This window comes from Aythya marila (assembly GCF_965140915.1).
Source record: "Aythya marila genome assembly, chromosome: 19".
Lineage (NCBI taxonomy): Eukaryota > Metazoa > Chordata > Aves > Anseriformes > Anatidae > Aythya > Aythya marila.
In genome coordinates this window covers 5,979,194-6,002,262 of record NC_139060.1, presented here as the reverse complement: position 1 = coordinate 6,002,262, position 23,069 = coordinate 5,979,194, and the positions used below count along the sequence as shown (strand labels likewise).

Genomic DNA, 23,069 nt, shown 5'->3' with positions numbered 1-23,069 from the left:
TAACTATTCCAGCTAATAAGATAGTATATTCTCCCTTCTCCCCTAGTGCAGACAACTGATCAACTGTTCTCTGCGTTGAATTAGTGTCTTTGACCAACAATACAGCATCCTAGCTTTGAAGCTGATATTAACATTGTATTTGCAGATGTATTGAAAACTTCTGTCATCTGTTATTTAAGGGGTGGAATGATTTGTGATGTAGGCTAATGATTTGGATGTGAAGTGCCAGTCCTGTTGCCTGTTAATTCTTGTTTTCTTTTTTCTTTTTTGCAGCTGAACCTGCAGACCTCTTGAAGGTCCTAGATTTTCATAATTTACCTGATGGTATAACAAAAACAACAGGGTTTTGCACAAGCAGAAGATCTTCAAAAGAAGCAGATGTTGCTTATAGAGTAACAAAAGATGCTCAGCTTAGTGCACCGACAAAGCAGCTGTATCCTGGTGAGTATGCAGCTTTTTTTTTTTGTTGTTATGTGGAAATGCCTGATCCTTTTCTCAGTGTTTCTCCGGGCACATACAGGGCCTGGATCCTTCATTTTTTGTGCATGTATGCTCCCTTGGCAGGGAGTGACTCTGCTATTTTGGGAGAATGTAAGCTTTCAACCATCAAATAACACCAGAGTAAGTTCTTTTGTTGATGCATTTTGAATATGGGGGCAGGTTTCACCGAGGGAGATGTGGCCACTGCCTACATCTGTTCCTTCCTATATTAGAAACTTTCTACTGTCTCATTATCACACAGTGGCACCCAGCTGGGGAGAGAGACTTGGAAGACACGAAGGAATGCAGACCGTGTTTTGCTCTGTTTGTAGAGTGCCAAGCACAGTAGGGTCTTATTCTGCGGCTGTGGTGTCTCATAACACAAATAATCACCATATAAAAGTAATAGACTGCCCCCACAAGAACAGATGTCCCAAGAAAAGTTGTTTGAAGGAAATTGGAGGTTCATCAGAGCAAGCCACAGAGATGCAGGAGTTTACAACGCCATTGGAGGCCATGTGGGCTAAGGACTGTTCTGCTTGTTGCTTGGGATGTGCTGGAGACTTAATTTTTCAAGCCAAGGGTGATTAATGTGAAATGTGGTTTTAAGACTGGGCATATCAGCAGACATGGAGAATTACTCACTGCATGACAGCTTCAGTCTCAAACACACGGCCACCATGGAAGCTCTCCTTCCAGGAGTGCTGCTGTATCTCCATGGTATAAAAATAAGGGTGCAGGTGCTGAGAGCAGGTGTTGGAGGGCTTCCTAGGTTCAGTAGGGAACGTGCCTTTGAAGGTTTAGCAACAAGGCACAAAGATGTACCTCATTTGTGAAGCAGCAGATGACTGAAGCAGAGCAGACAGACACATGCACACGCTCCTTTGGTGTTTGAGAGAATTAATGGTACAAAATCCATTAGCTAAATCAGAGGTAATGTGGCATGCCACTACTAATGTTTTTTAATTAACGTGCTGCATCTATCAGAGCCAGTCTGTCGGTGGCCTCAATGAGGACTCTAAGGCTGGACTGCAAATGTGTTTGCAGCCTCTAGTTGCGTATCTCCCTCACTGCATGCATTATCGCTGAGGTTATTTTCAGACTTCATTATTGGCTTGTTTTGACAGTAAGCAGGTGAATTATATTCTGTGGTGAGCAGGAGTGCACCGTTCACCCTTCCAGCATCTTTTGTTTAAGATCTGAGAGCCTGACACAAAGAGGAGGGTGGCATGGAGCTCGGTGTGGTGTGCCTGGGCTGCGGGCTGACAGCTCGTGGCAGGGTCAGCACTAGTGGAGGAGCTGCTCATTTTTGTATCAAGCCCTGTTTTAGTGTCTGCTATATCTATCACGTGCCTGATGGCACCCCTCGGCCAGGTTGTGCCTTTGTCCCAGAGGAACATCCCATGGATACGGATGGGGAGCAGTCATCCCAGGGATGGGCTGCAAGGGCCCTGCAGCAGCCCCTGTGTCAATGATCTTGTCCCAAGGCAGGATCAGCTCAATGTAACCAGCACACGTGTGCCTGCTGTCATGCACTCTGGATCTGGAAGCATTCCCAGGCTTGGCCTGATGTGCTCAAGCTCAGAACTGCTTGAGGAATCTCTTCCAGTTCGGAGTATACAACCAGAGCTGGCTTAAGAGCTTTTCAGTGGTTGTAGCTGTGAAATCTGGTCTAAGGGCCTTTGTGGTGTGGAAAGCAGCAACAATGGTGACCCCAGAATAAAAAAAAAAAAAAAAAAAAAAGCAAGGCTGGAGTCTCTTGGCTAATAACAGCCAAGACTGTATGCTGCCACCTCAGACAGGTTGACCCAGGAGCACGCAGAACTGAATTGGGGTCAAAGAACCCTGCTGTAGGAGATGTTCTTGCTTTTGACCCACCTTAATACTTGTACATCCTCTTCGAGTTCTTGGCTTGCACCTATGGTCTTTCATGGGTGAGAAGAGCTTGGATGGTGTTTCTGTGGTGTCATCAAGCAACTTTTCAATCAATTCACCTGGATAACTGGAGTAGCTGGAGTAGCTCTGTCCCTATTGAGTCTTCCAAAACATTCTGCCATGCTGCTTGACAGGAGCTAGGAAGGGAAGAGCAGAGGGAAGAAGCACTGGTGCTTTCCATCAAATCCACAGAGGCTTTTTCAGCACATCTCTAACTAGATGTGACTGTAGCTCACCACCAAATGAATGAGAGGGGAGGTAAAGACAAAGTAATTGTAGGGCAGTGTGTTGGGGACATGTGGTTTTAGTACCCCATATTAACAGGTGGGATGGCTGTAGGATAACTTGCCCTCTCTGCTATCAAGCACCCTAGGCAAATGTACACTGTACACAGTATTTTGTGCTAATTAGAAGTTGGTGTTTTTCTAAGATGGTAATTTTATTGGCTTTGCATTCTGCTTCTGCAGCCGCAGCCAACAAAGCAAGATATATCTATATATATAAAGCCTGTCTGTTTTTCAAACCCACAAGAGTGAGAAAATCTGCTGAGATGCTCTTTGTCCTTGCTTTCTAAGTTCTGCTTCCCAGCAAAACTGTGCTCTTCCAGTAGAGGCAAGAAAGGCAAAATTTCAGTGGCAGCCAGCAAAATGTCATGTGCATTCCTTTAGCAAATTCTGTATTCTCTGCACTGCCTGTGGGTGTCTGCATATATATTCTGTATGTATTTAAGGGCTCAGAAATCTGTATTATAGCTTGGACAGTTATCTCTGAAGAAAAGGAGCCATTCCAAAATTGGAAGCATTCTCAGATGAAGAAAAGGGCCAGAACTTGGTGACACTGAAGAGTTGTTTTCCTTTGAGAAGTGGCTATGGAAATGACACCGTCTTGCAGAGCAGATCTGTGTCATGTTTGTATCGGGAGCTGGATCAGCTCACTGTTCTTGCTCACTTTTATTGCACAGCAAAAACATTCCTGCCCTTCCCTTTACGCACCCTCCTGCAAAGCAGCGTAGTGAATTTAAAAGGACTTAGCCATGGGGTAAAGAAGCACTGAGCCAAATTCAGCATTGGTGTGGTGCTGTTAAGTAAAGAGGTGGATACACAGCATCTCAGAACAAGCTTGCTTAAAATGGATTGAAAACGAAGGCTTAATCCCAAACCTATTGTTGGGAGTGACTCCCTTGTCTTTAAGGGGATTTGGGCCGGTTTCCACGTGCTTCATATGGTCATTGTCATGTATATGTCCTTGTGTATGTGGATTTGTTTTCATACGTTGTTCAATAGCCTGGGTCACTCCTGTGACAGTGAAGGCATTGTTATTTTGCCAGGACAGCAGAGCAGTAACAGTAATGTCAGCTATAATTCATCCGTTATGGTTATTTGGGTTGAGAAACTCACGTCACCATGGAGACATCTTAATAATAATGAAAAAAATTAAAAGCAGCTTTTTAATGAGTTGGCAGCTTGTTCAAGTTGAAAGGTACTGTATTGTGGATTCATAATGAAATTTTGGACATGAACTATTCTACATAAAAGGCCCAAAACTGTAGCCTGTAATTAGAACCAGGAAGGCGTATGGTCTTGATTCAGTGCTACAGGAGGATTTGTATACAGCAGGAGGGAGATAAAGCTCAGCTCATCCTATGGGAGGCACGAAAATCAGATGCCTGCCTTTGCCAAATATCTGGCCCTTTGTCCTAGGGGGGAAATCAGGCTATAATCACAGTACTTAATTATTGACAGAGTCCTCCATTCAGAATATGCTTTATGCTTCTTTCCAAATGCTATTTAATGAGGGTGAGGGATGTTAACTGGGTGTAAATGCAGTGTCTCCATAGGCATCCACAGGTGCCCTGTTCGGGTGCTGTTTGCAGTGCTGTCTGTAGCAGTGCTTGTTAGCTGAGCCTGCTGCTCAGCAGGCTTTCTCCTGCCTCCTCCTCTGCCCTGCTCTGTCATCCTGTGCTGGAAAGCTTAATGCATTTAAAGCACCAGTTAATAAAGTTTGAGCAACTCCCAGGCAGAAGAGGGTGATTTGTGAACTTCCTAGACTTCCTAGCTTTGCTGTGGTCAGAGAAACTCATGCCCTGGGTCCTGTACTCATGGCAAAATCCCCTAGGCAGCTCTGGGATGCCACCAAAGAAAAGCCTATGGGGCAGAGGAAACCTATTTGAAGCTTTTGGGCATTGAGCTTGACTTTTTTTTTTTTTTTATAGTTTATATGGCTGCAGATCTGCAGTTTAAAAAATGTGTTGCTCCTTTCCCCGTATGCTGCCAGCTGCCACATGTGTAGATGGTCACAGCACACGCACCACGCTGCCTGTGGTTGGGCCACCCCACTTTGCTCTGCTGTGCCTTGCTGTAAGAATTCCCAAGCATTGTACATTGTACATTGTACACCCAGTGGTACAATGCAATCCTTGTTTTTGAAAGTCTGGACCTTGGAGGAGAAATACTTCGCAAGTCTCAAGCTGCTGAAATGCAGCATGTGAGCAGGTTATGCCCTGTAGGTACCCTCATTTCCAACAGGTCCTGTCTCCGGTAATAATTTGATCAAGGAAGATCCTTTAGCAATGCTCCTGGTATTATTAAAGACCTGTTTTGGATGTGCATCCAGGCTTTTTGGTTTTTAATGCTTCTGCATGAATGGCAGAAAAAAAAAAAAAAGTAAAACCCAAGGAGCTGTATCCTGAACAGAGCGTGACTTAGTGATCTTCATGCCAGTGCAAAACTCTGCAAACCTTGCAAAAATAGAGATGGGTCTGCTTTCCTGAGTGGAGAGAAAGCTAGGAAAGTTGTTAGCTGCTTAATATGCAGACAAAATAGCATCTTCTACTGTTTGCCAGACTTAGCAGATATTTTTTCCTGTACCAACCCTGTAAGCCAAAGCCACAGAGTGCTCTGTTCTGGTCTAGAAGAGATGAAACCCGATGCAATTCCCATACTCCCTTACACACAATATTGAAGGGATTTATTTGCCTGGCATGGAATGCTTCATTTCCTCTGTCCTCTGGACATATTAAGTTAATTTGGAGATTGTGTGATAAATGAAATAGAGAAAGTTCTTGCCTTCTCTCCTAAATGCTCCAGAATACACGAAGGAAGGGTTTGGTGTGAATAGATTCAAACCAACAGCTCTTTTAGAACCTCTGCTTTCTCAGCATCATGTTCCCATCCCAGAACAGTAGATTCCTCACTTGTGATTTGCTTGGAAGTTCAAATGTGGTGTGACTTTTATATCTGTGACATATTGCAATAGGGACTGGAAAAAGGCTTTCTGATCATTAATGGGAAGATCCCCAGCGATGCCCAGGTCTGTGTCTGGATGCTCAATATACCCTTTGGGTAGGTAGCCCTTGAGAGGCACTGCCCTGCTTTGGCTTTGCTTGTGCAATATACTTTGGGTTGCAGCATGTCCTAACCTAGTATCAGTAGGCTTTGGAGGAAAAGATGGATCTTCAGCTGGCAACTAAATGCTTCCCAACATACATTTTTAGGGTGCACACGTCTGGAGGGGTAAACAGTAATCGGTGTTCTCCCCATAGGTCATTAGACAGCACTGTTTCTGTAGGGAATTGTTTTCAAGGAAACCTGACTAACCTCTCTGCTTTTCCACTCCAGCTTCCCCATTCCCAGAGGACTTCTCCATTCTAACCACTGTAAAAGCGAAGAAAGGAGGTCAGTCCTTCTTGATCTCAATTTACAATGAGCAAGGGATCCAGCAAATTGGTGTGGAGATGGGTAGATCTCCTGTATTCCTGTATGAAGACCATACAGGAAAGCCAGGCCCAGAAGACTATCCTCTCTTTAGAGGCATTAACCTAGCAGATGGCAAGTAAGTGAAATTTTGTGCACAAAGGGGAAAAACAGTACATTGTTTATATCAATACCAGCATGCGTTGAACATGATGTAAAATAGGGGTCATATATAATGTATGTAGACAGCTTTGACTGCTGCTAAAAGTCCTCTTCCTGAACCGTACCCTTTTGGCAAATAAACACTGCATAAAAAAAAGGGTGAATCACATACTAGTCTGTGCAGACTGTCTGGTGTTTATAGGGACAGGAGCACTGATTGTTACAAAGGGTACTAAGAATCAACTTGGTCAAGAAAAAAAACACATTGAGTCCCTTGCAGGACCTGAGGAGGGTGGAAGAGGGAAGTTAGCAAGTTATTAGGGTGGTTCCTCTGCCTCTAGGTGAAGCAAGAAAAGGTGTTCTGCCTGATTTGGAGGGTGAAAATGAAACATCTGCCAGCACTGTCACTTCTATTTCAAATAAGTCTAGGGTCTGCCCAAGGCTGATTTTCATCAGTTTGCAGGCAATAGCGGTCATGAAGGCTTCCAGGAACATTTTATGAAGGATTCATTGTTACTACAATTGTTGGCTTGTTCTCGGAAGTCCGAGGCTCTGTTTAACATCTGTGAATTGTTTTTGTAGGTGGCACAGAGTAGCTATCAGTGTGCAGAAGAAAAATGTCACTTTGATATTGGACTGTAAAAAGAAAATAACCAAGTTCTTGGACCGAAGTGACCATCCCATCATTGACGTCAATGGCATCATTGTATTTGGAACGAGGATATTAGATGAGGAAGTCTTTGAGGTAAGTCAAGACAACGAGCAGCTCTGGCAGCATTCCACAGAGCTGATGAGGAAGGCTCTGGCTGGGGGACTTACAGCTCATTTTTTGGGACTTGTCTTGGATTTTTGCATAGAAGAACTCTGTAATTTGTTACTTAATCTTTAAAGACTTCATTCTGACTAGGCAAATGCTTTCTGCACTATTTAGTGGGCTGCATAACAGTTGGAGTTAACTCCCCTGGTTCTCTGGTTTCACACCCTCGCTGGGGTTTTAGACCAGCCCCTACACGAACCTTGTAGGTCTGTGCCTCTTGTCTCTCAGCTCGGTTAGCATGGGAAGGGCTCCAACTTCGGGAAGTAACAGGATTTCATTCATCCCTGTGTTACAATTTAAATCATACTTGAAGGGCAGTGAACAGATGAAGGCATCTCCCTTACAACTCGTGGTACTCTGTGGGGTTCTCAGAACTTGCTCTTTTCCTGTGCCCTGGTCATTGATTCTTGGGTTCTTGCACCACGACATGAGTCTCCTTGACAGATTCTTTGGCAGCCCTGTCACCTCCCACACAGTGCCTGCTTTTTCAAAAGCAAACCAAAATCGTGATGGGCGGAATGTTCCCATGAGCTCTTGTGATTTAAGCAAAGAGATAGAGAATTATTTATAGACCAAGTACATATGGTAGAAGAGCTTTTCCTGTAGCTCAACAGATAGCTTAATATATGCATTTCACTAGCAATTTCAACTTCTGTGGTCTGCTGTACTTCTGAGGCTTTTGTGCACAATAATCTTGTCCCTGATCTTGCTTGCAAGCTAGAATTGCTTCCCCGAAATCAGCGCCAGTGCAATGGAGTGTAAATGAAGACCTATTGACTTCTCTATCTCTGTATTTATTGCGTTTGCACGGAGGAAGTGCTGTATCTCGTGGGCCTCCTAACCCAGTACAGGGATGGGGAACATCTATCAGTGGTGGATAATTAGGGCTGTAGCGAAGCCAGCCTTTGTCTGCACTTCGCTGTCACTGGGAAAAGGAAAGTTCCAGTCTGTTTAATGTTACCAACATCTGGGAGCTGGCGCACTGTAAACACAGCAAGAATGCATGGACTAAGCACCGCTGCCAAAATCCCAGTTAGAAAGTTCGAACTGGATTTCGAAATTGCATTAATAGACATTCCCTGGGAAGTCTAACAATTAAAATGGAAAGTAAAAGCTGGGTTTAATGGGCACTGGAGCATATCTTGCAAGTATTGGATGTTCTGTGGAAAACTGAGCAATTGCATTCGTTGCTGTATTTTAAATGAAGCCATTGTGTAAAGTGATGAGCTTTTCTGAGCAATTTTTCTGAACCATTGGACCTAGGGATCTAGTAGATCTCCTTAAAGAAATCGTTGCATCCAATCTGAGTACGGAAACTAATTTAGGCTACTTCATTTTGCTGCCACTTGGTGAGCAGAGTCTTCTGCTTTATAGAGAACAAAGCCTCCTGGCCTTGTTGGAAATAATTTATCTAGGAGTATAAGCTCAGGGGACTTGTGAAACCTCTTAGATCCTGGGAGGTGGCATAAAATAGAGCAATTGTTCCCCTGCACTGGAGGCTGTTGCCTTGTCGTCAGCTCTGGGTACAAAACACAGCTCCGAGATCATTGCAGGCACTTCCTGAGAAACTCACTGTGGTTATTCTACCAGAACTCGACAATTAACAAGTTTTTTTTCCTACAGCTTTCTCCTGCGTGTTGTAAACTATCAGTACATTTTTTAAAAAAAAAAAAAAAAAAAAAGCAACCTCTTCCGTTCTGGTATTTATCCTCTTCTCTTTTGTCGTTCTCATCAAACAAAGAGGTTTTTCAACATACACTCTCATGCACACTAATCAAGATACCAGCAGCTTTAAACCGAATGTAATTAATAGGTTTCATGAAGGCAGTGGACTATATCCTAATTTCCTTCATATCTCGGCAACTTAATTTCCTTTAGCCCCTCCTTTCTTTTCTGCAATCTGCAAGCCTAAGCAGAAAAAGCCTAAGCAGAAACCGTGTAGAGCAAATTGTGGCTGAGGATGATGGGGAAGGTGTCAGCAGTGGGATTTCCAGGCACACGCAGCTCTCCCACAGTCAGTCCAGGAGCTATGCCCTGTGAACCTCAGCTAGTTAACGTGGTGATGATGAAGTTTTGAAGTCTTCTGTGGCCGTGGAGCTGCCTGGGTGTTGCGTGCCTGTCCCTGCTGCTGAGAGCTCCTCCAGCCCCGTTAACTGTGGGTGAGATGGGAGGCAGCGGCTGTGGGGGCTTAGGTTTTGTCTCAGCTGGGATCAACAAGATCCCTAAGTAGGGGGAATTCCCAACCTCCTTGCTTGGACTCTCATCAGGATTGGAACTAAATACAACCCCAAACACTTCTTGTTTTGAAAGTCAGAATTATTTAAACTTCAGGTCTAGCTGGGGTCACAGGGAAGCGGCTCTGCTGCATCTGTAGCTTGGGCGCTCGGATGGTGACTTCTCTGCTCATGCCCTGCTGCAGAAAAAGCCCAGCAGGAAAAGTTAGAGGAGTTTCAAAATATTTCTCTAGCGCGACATTCTTCCAGTGGAAAAACGACTTCCTCTCATTAAAATTCAATTAGCTGGGAGGCTGTGTGGATCTCTGTGCGGCTCTGGGAACGCTGGGTCGGTTTGAAGAGGGGCCAAGCCGAGAGCCTAGGTTGTACAAGTTGAGTTTTGTGCTGAGCTCTTGTTCGGAACACAAGTTTACAAATGTCAGGACGAGCTCGGGCAGCGGCGGCTGGCTTCAAGCTGTGGCTGAGAGGACGCTGTTGTGAGGCAGCAAAGGGCCTTTTGCAGAGCAAGAGAGAGAAAAGACCAGCCCGTGGTGCAAGACAAACACTTTTCTCTCCGCCTGCAGGCTGTGGTAAGCAGAGTTCCTGCGGCTACAGCAACATTGGGAGGAAGTCAGAAGGCATGTGAAAGTATCTCATTTTTAGAGGGAATGACCGTTTCTTTTGCAGCATTTATGCATTAGGAAGCAATTTCTAACAGTCTGTTTGTTACGCAGAGAAATAAAAGGAGAATGAAGGTTGGGAAGGGGACTTACCCAGGAGGCTGAGCACTAAAGTCAGGGGGAACTTTCCAAAGAAATCAACCCTGAGATGTGCTGGGTGGTGGCTCCATGCTCTTCTTTTAAGAGGTCATCAACCCCAGCTGCAGCTTTTTGGGGTGCTTTGTGGGCTCCCATGGGAGGCACTTGTGACTGCTCCATGCACAACTCATTGCTGAGCCTCGCTCCTTCCTAGCAGGTTGAGCAACGTGGCTTGAATATTGCCCACCTCAATGCAGAGCCTGGCGAGGCTTTGTGTTTAGTAAAAGCAGTGTGCAGCCCCCTTAGCCCCCCCCCAAGCGCTGTGTGGGACAGCATCTCCCCGGGGGCTGGCTCTTCCAGCCAGCCGTGGTGGTGGTGGTCCTGGGGAAAAAGCAGCTCAGACAGCTCTTGCCTGCAGAAATCATTCTGGTTTCGCAGGCGTGGGTTGAAACACAGTTCAGGTCCTGGCTCAGGAAGGTCGCTGGTGCTGTGTTTGTCCCAGAAATGGCTGTTAGAGCAGTGAAGAAAGAAATCCCATAACCTGCAGCTGGAGGGTCTTTATGAATGGAAAGTGCTGCATAACGTCTGGGGCGGGTACACATCCCATCTGTGCTGGGTGAGGTGAACTTAAGCCCTCTGCGATGCTGTTCTGGAGCATTTTGGTAATCCCCCAGAATAATTCCCCAGAAGCTTGGTTTCTGCAACAGCATGAGGCCCAGCCCTGTTTTACTGCTCAGCCTTCCTCTGTAGACCCTCACTTCACAGCGATGGGCTGATGAACAAAAAAGAAATTTGTCTAGACTGTGCCGAAGTCCCAAATGTGCACTATTGTCCATATTTCTGCTGGAAGCTCCAGATTTATGTTTTTCCAGATCTGCAGGAAGAAAACTGTGTGAGGCTGCTGTGCCTAGGGAGAAAAAAAAAAAAAAAAAAAAAAAAAACAACTGTACAGCACCTAGCTGGCAGAGCTGGAATTGGCATTGTTTAAAACTGTGCTGCAAATACAGATACTTTTTTAAAAAAAAAAAAAAAAAGTGATGAGGATGCCCTTGTAACAACTGAGGACATTTCATGTTGATTATTCTTGCTTCAGCTGTTTCAAAAATTTATAGGGCTGTTCCACCAGCTAAGTGGCATTTTGACCCTCTAAAAGCAATGTTGGGGTCTCGTCTGATGTTGGTGTAGAAGAAATTAAATTGGTTTTCCCATGAGTGGAAAAGTTCAGTGCATAACATTGCTTTTTACACCTGGCTTCTCTGGAAACAGGAGGGGCTAATTTGTCACTGTGTCATTGGTCTGGTTGGTCCTGTAAAAAACAAGTGGTTTCTTCTGATCCTGCCAAGCGAGGTGCAAAGCGAGAGGGTCTCAGACACCTGTGCGTGCCCTTGTGCCAAGGCAGTGAAACCAAGAGCAGACAGGAGGGTTTGCTGGCAGCGTGAGCCAAACGTTGCCCTGGGATGAGACGTGGTGTGCTGCACGGGGCTGGGCGATGCGAAAAGGATGGCACTCCCTGTTCGCTCTCTTCCTTTGTGGTTTTTTGAAGACCGCTAGCAAAATCAAGATATCGGAAATAGAAGGAAAGCAATTTGTGCCAGGGTGAGCCAGAAAGGCTGGGCGAGGTGCCAGAGGTGCTCTTAGGGCCGGGGAACGTTTCAAGGCGCAACAAGAGAAAGCAGAATTGACGCTCCAGTGCTCTTAGCTGAAACATTGGTGCCGTTCAGGTGCTCTGTTGCTTTTGGGCTGAAATGCTAGCTCCCTTTTCATCTCCTGCCTTGTTTACACTTAAAAACAATTATCACTGGGTCTGATAATCCCAGATTTCATTTTGCTATCATCATGGCTTTCTCCCTCCCTGCCTCCCCGTGCTCTTGGCTTTTAGCATTTCCAGCTCTGGAAAAAGTTCATAGCTTTTACATTTCTGCACATTATTTTTTTCCAGACAGCTCCAAGGTTACAAGATTGGATCAATAAATTTTGTTCTAGCAAAAGGTATACAACTGAAAATAGGCTTCCTATCAATGAAAGTGCACCTTGCTGTAGTTTTTGGTGTTTGAGGACAGATTTAGGGCTCTACTTTTGCAGGCAGATCTGCTGTTAACAAGTCAAATAGCCTTGATCAGCTCTTGCAGGAGGATAACTGCACTACTAATACAATGGGCTTTGGGGAAAGCTGGATTGGTGGTACTGCAAAATTTGCAGGCTTTATCTTGTGGGGGAAAAACCTACTGTGGGAGCCTCAGCTCTGAATCTGATTCATGCCTAGATCCTCTTGTGTGAACGTAAACAGCAGTGGCAAGGCGTTGGAGCACATGGAAACATTTACTTCTTTACAGGAGAAGCAAGAAGCTCCCCAATCTCCTCAAACCAAATACATCTTAGTGGCTATGTGGAGCTCAGGGGGGCTTCTCGTGAGCATCGTGTCGGGCCCATCCTCTGCAAGATCTGGGTTTAGTCTGGAGGGGCAGGAAGGAACTGGCCGGAGCTTGTGCTTAGGTTAGTCGACCTTCGAAAAACACTTTGAAAATTAATTAGAGTTTTATACTAACCTGAATTTCTCTGTCGAGATGCACCACAGACACATGCTCCTGTGTATTTTCCCCTACCTCGGCAGACTGCTGAAAGAAGCTAATTTACAGTCCTGGCTGCCTGCTTTCCTAGCCCTGCCAAATCTGATTTCACCTCTTTTGCTGTAGAGCCTTTCAGGGAGTGCAAAGAGTCGATGTTTTACACCACCAGCATATACTGTGGTGTGAGATGATGGAAAATAAAATGTCCTGAGCCAGCGTTTGGGTTCTTTATTGAAGATGTCTATAGCTTTCCCCAGTCTCCCAATAATTCTCCATTTAGTTGCTGGTTTTCTCGTCATTTTCTTCTGCTTTTGTTTTTTCAAAGGGATCCTCTTTAGTGAGATGGTGCACTTAAGACATATGGATTAAATCACAGAGCGAGGTTCTTCCAGAACAGCAATGCTGCCTAGAAAATGTCTTCAATTGCTGAAGATTATGCCTCTGGATGGCTTTGCAATTAATGGTGAGATTTTAGTGCCAGAGGCCAAGCAATGCAGTCAGTCTAATCAAAACCCAAATGTGATATTTGGCTCCAGTTGGCAAGGGCTTGCACTTGAGATCGTCTTACACAGGTGCCCAGGGATGTCATCTGGTTTTATCAGCGTGTCTGCAAATGCGTGCTTGAGCGGAGGGAGGGACAGAGCCCTGTCCAGAAGCAGAATTGCAAAACAGCTTGTAAAAGTTAGCCTGTGCTTCAGATAGCTTCATCTTGATCCGAAAGTGACACCGTGTCATACAATCCCTGTCTGACAGGTTCCTGTAAGAAGAGTAAAGATTTGGGTGGAAACATTGGATTAATTGTTTGCATGCACTTTGCTCAAACTTCTTGTTTTTCACTTAGACTTGCTGGGTAATTGGCAGCTCAGACGTCTGGAGCGCAGTCAAGCTTTGTGACTGGGTCAGGGTTGCCTGTAATGATGTAGCTTTATTAGTCATAATTACAAAATACAAATATTTAATGTTTTTTTCATCTTTTTGTTGTTTGTTAGTGATGAATTCCATTTCATAAGCTGTAAAAAGAAACTGCTTGGCTTGTGTAGGTAATTACTGGAGCTTGCTGCTATCAAATGCCTTCTGGCCGATGGTCGCATCCAGTGCAAGGGGAGAGACGTGTTTCATTGTTCAAACAGGCCATAAAAGTGCTTTTATTGATGCTGAAGTTATGCAGTGCATCGTTTATCTTTTAATATGGCCAAGCTACGCACCGGGCCCAGGAAGCTGTATGGCTTCGCTGCTTGCAGTTTGCCAGGAGCCAAGCCCCGGCTCTGCAGACAGAGCAGCAGAGTCCTGATAGCACAGGTTTGTTCTTGGGACTGTTAATTCTCTGTTAATGCTAGCTTCAAGGTAACACCTTTCTCTTACTGATTGATTAATGGTTGTGCTGTTTGGACTGGCCCGTGCTGAGGTAGCTGCAGTTTGCTGTCGTGTACCTAAATGCAGAAACAGGATGGTCACCTGCAGATGGGGAAAGATACCCACTCAGGAGCAATTTTGTGAGGGCTCCCTCTTTGTTATTTGTCTGGAAAGCGTGGCGAATGAAGAAGATATGGAGTAATTAGCAGTCGTTAAAATCTAGTAATAAATACCCTCTGTAAGTGGTCGGTGAAGGATACAGGACCCTGGGCTGGGGGACTGCTTGGCTTCCTTGCCTGCTCCTGGACGGTGGCTGCAGTAGCAGCAGCATGACACAATTTTATTATTATTACAATTCTAACAAGAGGCTTAGAGGCTAGTTTCCTTACTAGTAACTACTGCAGGCTAATTGTTCTTGAGGTTTTGCTGTTTTGGAAGGTATCAGCAAGGATGCCAGGTGGGAGCAGGGGAGAATGGTCAGTGGGAAGGATGCTGAGCAGTGCCACGAGGACTCCCCGTCCCTGCTGCTCTCCTGGGCCTTGGCACAACAGCCTGGTTTGGCCTGGAGAGGACAGGCAGGCTGTTGCCCAAGTTTCCCTGGCCTGAAGAACCTCCTGCAGGGAGCAGTGACCAGTTCAAACAGCTGACATGGAAAGCTGAGAGGCTTCTTGAAGGCGAAGCCCATCCTTCAGAGTAGTCCGTCCACTGCAGGGATTGTGGGGTTTGGGGAGCAGAGCTGTCTGGCTGTTCCTGGCACTCACTTGGTAGTGTTTTGTGTTCAAATACTGGCAGGCAGTACCAGAGGCAGGCCTGTTACACGTGATGGATGCAGCTTGGTGCGCTGTCATTACTCCTCCAGCCCATGGCTTTGGCTGCAGCTCCCTTCCCCTGCTGGATAGCGGGAGGGAGGAGAAAGGGGGCTTGGTTTCTTCCATGGAAACTCTGAGGTGTAGAGGGCTGGTTGCAGAGCCCAGACAGGGTGAGGTAATGCTGGAAACCTGCTCCCCTCCGGTGACGACATGCCAAGGCGTACGGTGGCGTTGTGGACAAGGATGTCCCCTGGGAGCAGGCAGGGGGATGGGGCTCGGGGAGCAGAGGAGGCGCTGTGAAGGGACCCGGTGTGTGCGAGGTGCTGGAGAAGAGAGCAACCGGGATGCGTTGGGGAGTTTGGGAGAGATTACTTTCTGCAGCTTGAGCGAGGGGGAGAAGCCAAATAGTTGTGCTATTGGGGAGAAGTTTCCAGCTGAGCTTTACTGGCAGCGCTGCTGCGCAATATGTAAAAGCGATTACCGAGAGCAGCAAGAGCAGTGGCTGTGCCACCAGCCCGAATCAGGGCATGTTTCCCCTTTTCTGCTAATTTGGAAACCTCGTTCTGTATGTGGGAGGTCACACCAATTAGTTTTATTTGCATAAAAGCAAATTTCTGGAGCAGAAGCCTGTTGGATGGGAGCGCGTTTCCTTCCACATACAAAAAGCCCGATTTGCATGGTTGCAGCAAATTGTTATAGGAAGCACGGGCTTGACTGAGCCAAGCTCGGGGGAGAGCCCCTGCACCGAGGAGCAGGGCCATGGGCACTGAGCTCTGGTGTGCAGGGCAGGCAGGCAGCGGGCTTGTGTCCTGGGTGACCTGGCAGTGCTCAAAATGAGGTTTCTTTCTAATTTAGGACTTGATTGCTGTTGTCCCGCCTTGCAGGACCCTGCTTTATATCTGTGACTTCTCTAAGTCAGATTTTTACATAGTAAACCCAGCGTAGATGAGCCCGTCCTAACTAGAAGCTTCTATTAGCTGACTTTGCGTTCAACCCATTCCCTTGTCATTGAGGTACGAACAAATGAAACACATGTTCCTTACACATGGTGAGGCCTTTTTATTTTATTTTATTTTATTTTTTTTGAGGCAGTCTGGGCTGCGTGCCAAAGCCCAGAGGAAAATCCTAGCCCACTCCAGACATCCCCAGTGTGCAGGTGTACTACTTACTTCGACAGAGCCAAGCGGGATCGAATGTATATGTTCGCAATAAATACATCACCCCGGGGACGGGAGCTGGAAGAGGGTATTCCTAATGAGTTGTGCAGAATATTGGATGGGGTCTGTGTATTTGTGTGTGTGTGTGTGTGTGTTTTCTATTCCCTCCAAGAACACGGAAAAAAGTCTCTCACCGTGGGCTCATTGTTCTCCACACGTAGCCGCATGCTGGCCCCGGTTCAGGAGGTCAGGCCTGTTTGAACAAACAGTGCTCTGGCCACTGGAGTGAAATGTGTGGGGAGACGAGAGAATTGGTGGTGAATATTACATTCATGCACTGTTCTCTGCTCTGGAATGTCTGCAAACACAGGAAGGTTTTCCTGGGGCTTTGATGCCTCGCATAAGCAAATTTTATCTGCAAATGATGTTTACCCTTTTCCAGCTTGCTGCTCGGAATACTGAGATGCGAGCTGTGATGCTCAGCTATTGCTGGCCACGCTTGGCATGCCGCGTCCACTCCTGGTCTGTAACAGGGTTTGTTCGGATAACCACATTCCTGGGCTGAGCTTCACATCTGCTCTTCAGGCCATAGGGTGCCCAAACCCAGCTCTTGGGGTGAAAAGCTTGGGTAGTGGCAAAGAGCTGTGTTACGGGAGCTGAGCAAGATTATTTCAGCACGAGGCTTTTTGGGATGGGAGATGCTGCACAGAAGTTCTCTTGCAGGAGAAATAACGTCTCTTGGGGACAGTCAACACTGTTCAAACATAATTGCTGAAGTGGTTGGGAGTATGGAGAAGCGATGCGTAAACATCTGAGAAAGGACAAGCAATTGAGTTTTCTGGGGAAAGAGGGAGGGAGAATGGTGTATGGACAAGAGGTATTGCACAGACCTGTGCGTGTTAGCTCCACTACCCATTTTCAGCTCTTTCCTAAGCATTACTTTCCTAGACATTGCTGTAATGCCCAAATGTGCAGAAATGTTGGGAAGCAGCAATAGGAACCTGCACTGCCGTTTCCTTCTGGGGTGGTCCCAGCAGATGCATCCTGCCCTCCCTGCTCCATGGTTTGGTGATCATTGCTTGCCAAATGCAGAACACTTTCCCAACCAAAATTTGGTGTTAAGTTGAATTCTGAGTGTGTCAGCAGATATCCCCACGGCTAAGTGCGTAATCCCACTTACATCCTGAGATAGCTTTGGCAACCAGGTCTATTTTCCCCCCATTCCCTTTAATCCATAAAACCTGGATTCTGTATTTACCTCCTGGGGCAGAAAACATTCCAAGTCCTGATTAAAAGCCTCTGTGTACACAAAACCCTTGATCCTGAGCCACCTCGGTGCGGAGGGCTCGGCTAAAACCCCAGGGTGGATCTTGGGGTTGTGGCAGTGTGTGAATGGAAAACCCTTTGGCAGAGCTGAGAATGGCAGCTCAGCTTCCAGGTTAATCCAAGTATGAGGGGGGGAAAAAAAAAAGGGATGGAAGCAAGGGGCGTGCAGCTCAGGTACCTCCGTGCTCAGAAGAGCTCCAGCTGGTGTGGGATGGGAGCAGGAAGCCCTGATGTGCTGCTGGAAGCAAAGCCCCCCTTCGGTGATGGAAGTGAGCCCAGGGGAAGCTGGAGCTTTCCAAAGCTTTGGAGCTTGCCTGGGGTTTTGTGCTGGAGCTTGGAAGCGGTCGGAGTGGGGAGGGGAGAGGATGGGAAATCCAGGAAGGAGCGTCAAGGGGCTGCACCTGGTTGCTCTTTCTGCCCCTGTAGCAAAGTTGAGAATTGTGCAGTGGAGCTGCCAGAAGTCCTGTGCGCTTGGGCCTTCGTGGATGGCCCTGACTGGGTGCTTGCTGGTGACTGTGGCTTGGTCTTTTGACTCTTTTTGTTCTCAACCAAGGTGGAGACTCTTCGCCACCTTCCCTTTGCCTCTCCCACCGTGGGTAGGGATGGAGACAAAGCGGAGGTGATCCTGGGTGCAGATCCTGGGCTCAGCACCTCCCAGGGCAATATTGCCACCCTGCTCAGGTAGGGCTAAGCAGAAATGAAGCAACTACCCCTACTCCAGCTCATTGTGGCTCCAACAGCGACTTCTCAAACACGTAGCTCGGGCCAGCAGCTCTGCTCCTCCACGACACATTTTCCACCGTGCGAGCGCCCCGCGCAACGCTCGCATATCCAGCTTGGTGTGGGCGGCGCAGCGAGCAGGAGCTGATTCCATTCCTCATTTTCCATAGACGAAAGGGAAATAAATCAACGTGAAACCGGAGCCAGGAAACAGCACCGCTCAGCATGGGGAGGGGGGGAGAAGACACAAAAGAGCAGCGCCGCGATGTGCCGGGCTGCAGCCTGTAATGAGGGAGAATCTGTTTTTAAACTATCCCTTATGGTTCACACATATGTCATTGAAAAATAACTTCTATAGGAAAAAGCCAGCCCCTCGCTCGGTTATTAGTGGATTATTTGGGTTGGATGGAGAGGGGAAAGTTGGAACAGCGGGATCAGCACTTGGTAACCCGGTGACATCAGGAGATGGAGTTGGATGGGGGAAATGCAGCATGAAATGGAACGGGAAAGAAAATAGGGAGCTTGAGTATGTGGTCAGGGCTGCGAGACCACAAGAAGAAATTTGAAGGCTGGGCAGCCTTCGGCGGCCTCTTCTCTCTCTAATTTGGGTTTAAGTGGAGTTTTCAGAGGCTGCATGCAGAAATGTAGCTTGGATCAAAGGGCACTGCCCAGTGCTGACCCCTCAGGCTGCGGGGGACAGGGACATCAGCTGGGGCATGAGGGTGCCTGCTGTGAGGGAGGGACCCATGCGTGATGAGAAATGGGATCTGGAGAATGGAAATGGGACCTGGAGGGTGGGTGGGTTGGCAGGAGAGGGGGGTGAAGTGCTCGAGGAGCCATGCAGGGCAAGGGACATGGGGAGCTTGAGTTTCTTTCAGGGGTCCTGATCCACTTTTTAAGCTTAAAAACTGGCTTTATGGGCATGTGGAGTCATGTTTTTAGATCCAGTAAGCATGGGTTAAGGTAATCCAGCAGCATGTGAGAATGGTGTGCATGGGTCTCTCTCACCAAAGGTCATCCTCCAAGCAAAATGCAGTCCCCCTGAGCCTGAACACGTACGCTTCAGAAAGACTTATCTGGAATACACGGGTTTCAAAATGAGGGTGTTATTGCAAAACTGCTGATTATTTCATCTCTCAGCTTTATTAAGGGCTGGTTAAAGGGCTGGCAGATCATGACAGACAATGGCATCCATTCATTTTGCCCTATTCATTTCTCAGAGGCCTGGCCTGGTCTTTTCCTTTTCTTTTTTTTTTTTTTCTCCCCTTCTCCCCTTAATTTCCATGCTGGACAGTGGAAGGCCAGGCTGGCACTGTCCTCCCGTGATGGAAATGCCTCCCACAATGTGCAGGCTGTCAGCTGTCACTTCTCCAGTGGCCTGGATTGCCAGTTCTGGGGGATGTTGCCTGTGGGGCTGCCATCCTGGCAGTGCCAACCTGCACCCAGCCTCGAGCACCACAGAGGCAGCGTTCATGAAAATCTCTCATTTCTTGCAGCAGTCCCTGACATGAAGCCAAACTTCCCCGGTTCCAGTTGCATCCCAGTTTGTCCCAGCAGTTGGTTTTGGTGGGCTCCGAGCCCTGCCGATGCACCGTGAAGTTTTGTGACTATTGAGAGAAATTTTTTGAATCGTCCAATTTGCTGCTTGAAAGTGTTCAGGAGCGTAATCTGACTTGATGCTCCAATTAGGGAACAAGGCTGCAGCGCGCCTCAGCCAAATCGGCTCCTGTTTGAAAACCGCTGGGAGGAACTGCTTGAGAAACTTGTGCTGTGCACTTACTCATGCATTATTTTGCGAGCAGTTTGGAATAGCTACTGACTTCAAAAACAAATGTCTGAATTCTGTATAGATGCATTAAAATGAGATCCCATCTCTCGAATAATCTACTGCCATGAAGTCACTCTTAGCTGGTGTTGATATTGCAGAGGAACAGTGGTTGTAGCTATTAAAAAGAATACCTGTGAACGCAGTGCAATTTGTGAGCAGTTTTTAAAGCGTTCCTTTGAAAGTTATCCTATAGATTTGTGCTATTTATAGCTAAACATTTGTAATCTGGAATAAACCCACACCCCATAGTGGCTCTGCCATGAGGGTTGTGTCTGGGCTAGGAGTAAAAACAGTGGCAACGGAGCACATGGTGATTGTGGGACGTCTATTTTTAGGGATCAGTGGTGTAATTTGTCCGCACGGAGCATGACATGTTGATTTGAAGTTACCAAATGAAGAGTTTGAAAGGAGAAATCACAGAGCGGCCAGCTGCTGTGTGGTCAGATAGAAGGGGAGGGAAAAAAATAGCTCCGTGGTTTGCTCTTAGTGTGTTTGCTGGTGAGCCAGTGATGATTACAAGCCTGTTGTGCAGATGGATAAATCACCGAGCGAAGGCTCAGCCGAGGTCACCTCGGTGGCAGTGCCAGCCTGAACGTGACCAGTGCCTGATGACAGGTCCAACAAACCCTTGGGCTCTGCCCTGTGCCATCCCTCTGAGCTGCCAGGGGACCCAGCTAGCTGAGACCAGGAGATGCTCGGCTTTCTCCTCCACTCCTCTTGGATCTGGAAAATTGAGGAGGAGAGGGTGTCTGCTATGTATAGGCAGAAACACAAGAACTGCTTATTTTGTGGTGCTTCAGCTCATCTTTTTCTAGTTGCTGCTACAATTGGGACCGTCAGATGCTGTGAGATGAGTCAAGTCTGCAGTCCTTCTAATTTGTCTCGTGGTCGCTTCAAGCTTTTCCTATGGCAGGAACATCAGAGATGTCTTGTTCTGAACGCCCCTATTGCTGATCAGAAGTGGGCTCGTGCTGCACAGCCCCCCCTTCAGACAGTGAGCTTGTACGATGCCTTTCTTTTACCTGGCTGCCCGTTTCCGTGACGTTTATAGGAATTTAATTATCTTGAGCTTTTTTCCTCTGTCAGATGTGATTGAAATCAGCCATCAGATTGGAGAGTTATTGAGATAGACAGACACACCTGTAGCTGCGCAGAGATCACACGTGGCTTGCTTTCAGGGGAAAACAGCCAAAAAAAAAAAAAATGCTCTGCTGTCCTAACGAATTCATTAGAGGGGAATGCTTCCTCATGTGTTAGAGTTTAAACCTTCAGATTAAATAACTCAGTGGGGTTTCTGGTGTACACAAGAGGATGAGTAGTTGTTAGCGATGTAATTCCAGAGGTGGCCAGGAGGCTGGGTCATTTCTTTGAAGGTGTTTCTCTGCTGTACATGCAGGAGGTGTGCTCCAAACGCTTCCTCTAGGTAGGAACCCTATTAAAACAGACACTTCTGCTCCTTGTGCTGGCAGAAACGCAAGCACTGGATGCTGGGAGGCAAGGTATAAGATCCCACACAAGGAGTACACACACAGCAAGTCTGCCAAGGACCTCCACCAGGTCTGACCTTAACATCTCACATTCTCTAGGTGATGGCACACGTGTGCCAAGTCCCTCTGCCAAGCTGGCCCTGCACACAGGGAGGCTGAAGCTGCTTCTCCCTCGTTCCAGCTCTTCTCAGAATCAGGTTTCCTACTTTTCAGTCAAAACTAGAGAGGGGGAAAAGAGATTCAGGCTATTTACCACGTTATGGGAGTTTTGGGGCAGCCAAAGAAAACTGAGTCAACTTGGAAGCGCTCTCTGCAGTCAGCTTTTTATCTTCTCTATTTTTTTTTTCTTACCCTGCCCCAGAAATAGAAAGAACACCTTTGCCCAGCCAGCAGCTCAAAAAAGAAGCCAGCAAAGGATTTATTTCTTCCAACCAGGATTGTACCATGGTCTAGAACGGATCACACTGCAAGGTTTCTATCCCAAAACTACGAGAACTTGTTGGGGCTTTGGTGACAGCCCCAGCAAACCAAGGGGCTCTGGCTGCTGTCAATTTTCTCTCCTCGGGAAGGCGTTAAACTGCAGGAGACCTGCAAGGGCTTCTTAAAAGAGAGAGGTGTCAGCTGCCCAGGAGAGCTACACCAGGCTGCTTGTGGAGGAGATGGATGCAGTTCTTCATCCCCCAGCCCCAAAGTCTCCGTGGAGCTGTGGCACCGAGGGTGTTGGCTTCCTGCACTGCTGGGGCTGAAATGGGGGCACTGGAGGGGAACAGGAGCAGGTTGTGGGGCTTGGCTTTGCATCTGCTGCAGGTGGAAGTCTTGTAAAGATTGTTATTGCCTGATTTGGGTGACTGGTGAAGGGGGATAAATGGCACATACTCAACTGGCTTCACTCTGGCCTGGGTCAGTGCTTTAGGGACAGGGTTCAAGGCTGGTGGAGAGGTGCAGGGTGCCCCCAGGTAGGATCTATGCCCTTGCCCTGGATCAGGTCTGTCCCTGGGGGTGTTGTATGCTAGGTGCTGCAGCAAGCAGCATGTTCTCTGCTCCGGGGAAATGCCCAGGTGCTCCTCAAACACCCCTCAGGAACCCTGCCTGCCAAGTCGCAGCTTTCACAGGAAGAGGCTGGCGATGAGGATTAAGCCCTGGCCCCAGAAAAACCTCTAGGAACGCCTCAGGCTAGGCTTTAGCAGGGTGCATGCCCCATGCTTCAAGTGGAAGCTAATTCCCTAGGAAGTCAGCATCTTCCAAGTATCCAAATCTTTCCTGGAAAACTCCTCTATCAGTGGAGGAGCTCTTTCAAGTCAGCAGGGCTTAACATCTGCATCCAGAGATACCTACTTTAAGTGCATGTGCTTAGGTGCACAGCACAGTTGTGTGATAGTGGCTGCAGATCCAGGCTTAGAGAGGCAAGCAGGGGGGCGATGGAAAAAGCTTTCTCATCACTTGTACGCTGACTGAAGTGGAAATAGCCTGGAAAAGTCTCAAAGTCTCATGTTGCAGGGTAATTAGACCATTAGTTAAAATGTCTATACGGAGCGATAGATTTAGGGTTGCATATACAACTTTAAATCTGGTACTTCTAAAGTTTTGGAGTCTCGGCAGCTTTTTTTTTTTTTTTAAAACAAAAAAAAAAAGTGCATGTTCACAAGCAGGTTATTTAATTTTAAAAAAAAAAAAAAAAAAGCAAAATCAGCTTTAGCCTTGTGGGCTCACATTGACATCTCAAGTTTTTTTAGCAATGATGAGATGTGCACATAGGGGCACCTGC

General features: G+C 47.0%; 1 protein-coding gene across 2 annotated transcripts in view; it reads left to right on the top strand.

The window, feature by feature from the left end:
- The window catches only part of COL5A1 (collagen type V alpha 1 chain), a 147,733-nt gene that overhangs the window by 34,381 nt on the left and 90,283 nt on the right, over window positions 1–23,069 (top strand). For both annotated transcript variants that reach the window (XM_082775611.1, XM_082775610.1), the window contains exons 2-4: window positions 274–441; window positions 6,033–6,246; window positions 6,852–7,014. In XM_082775611.1, coding sequence (XP_082631737.1) covers window positions 274–441; window positions 6,033–6,246; window positions 6,852–7,014 — 545 coding nt within the window. The remainder of the gene's footprint in view (window positions 1–273; window positions 442–6,032; window positions 6,247–6,851; window positions 7,015–23,069) is intronic.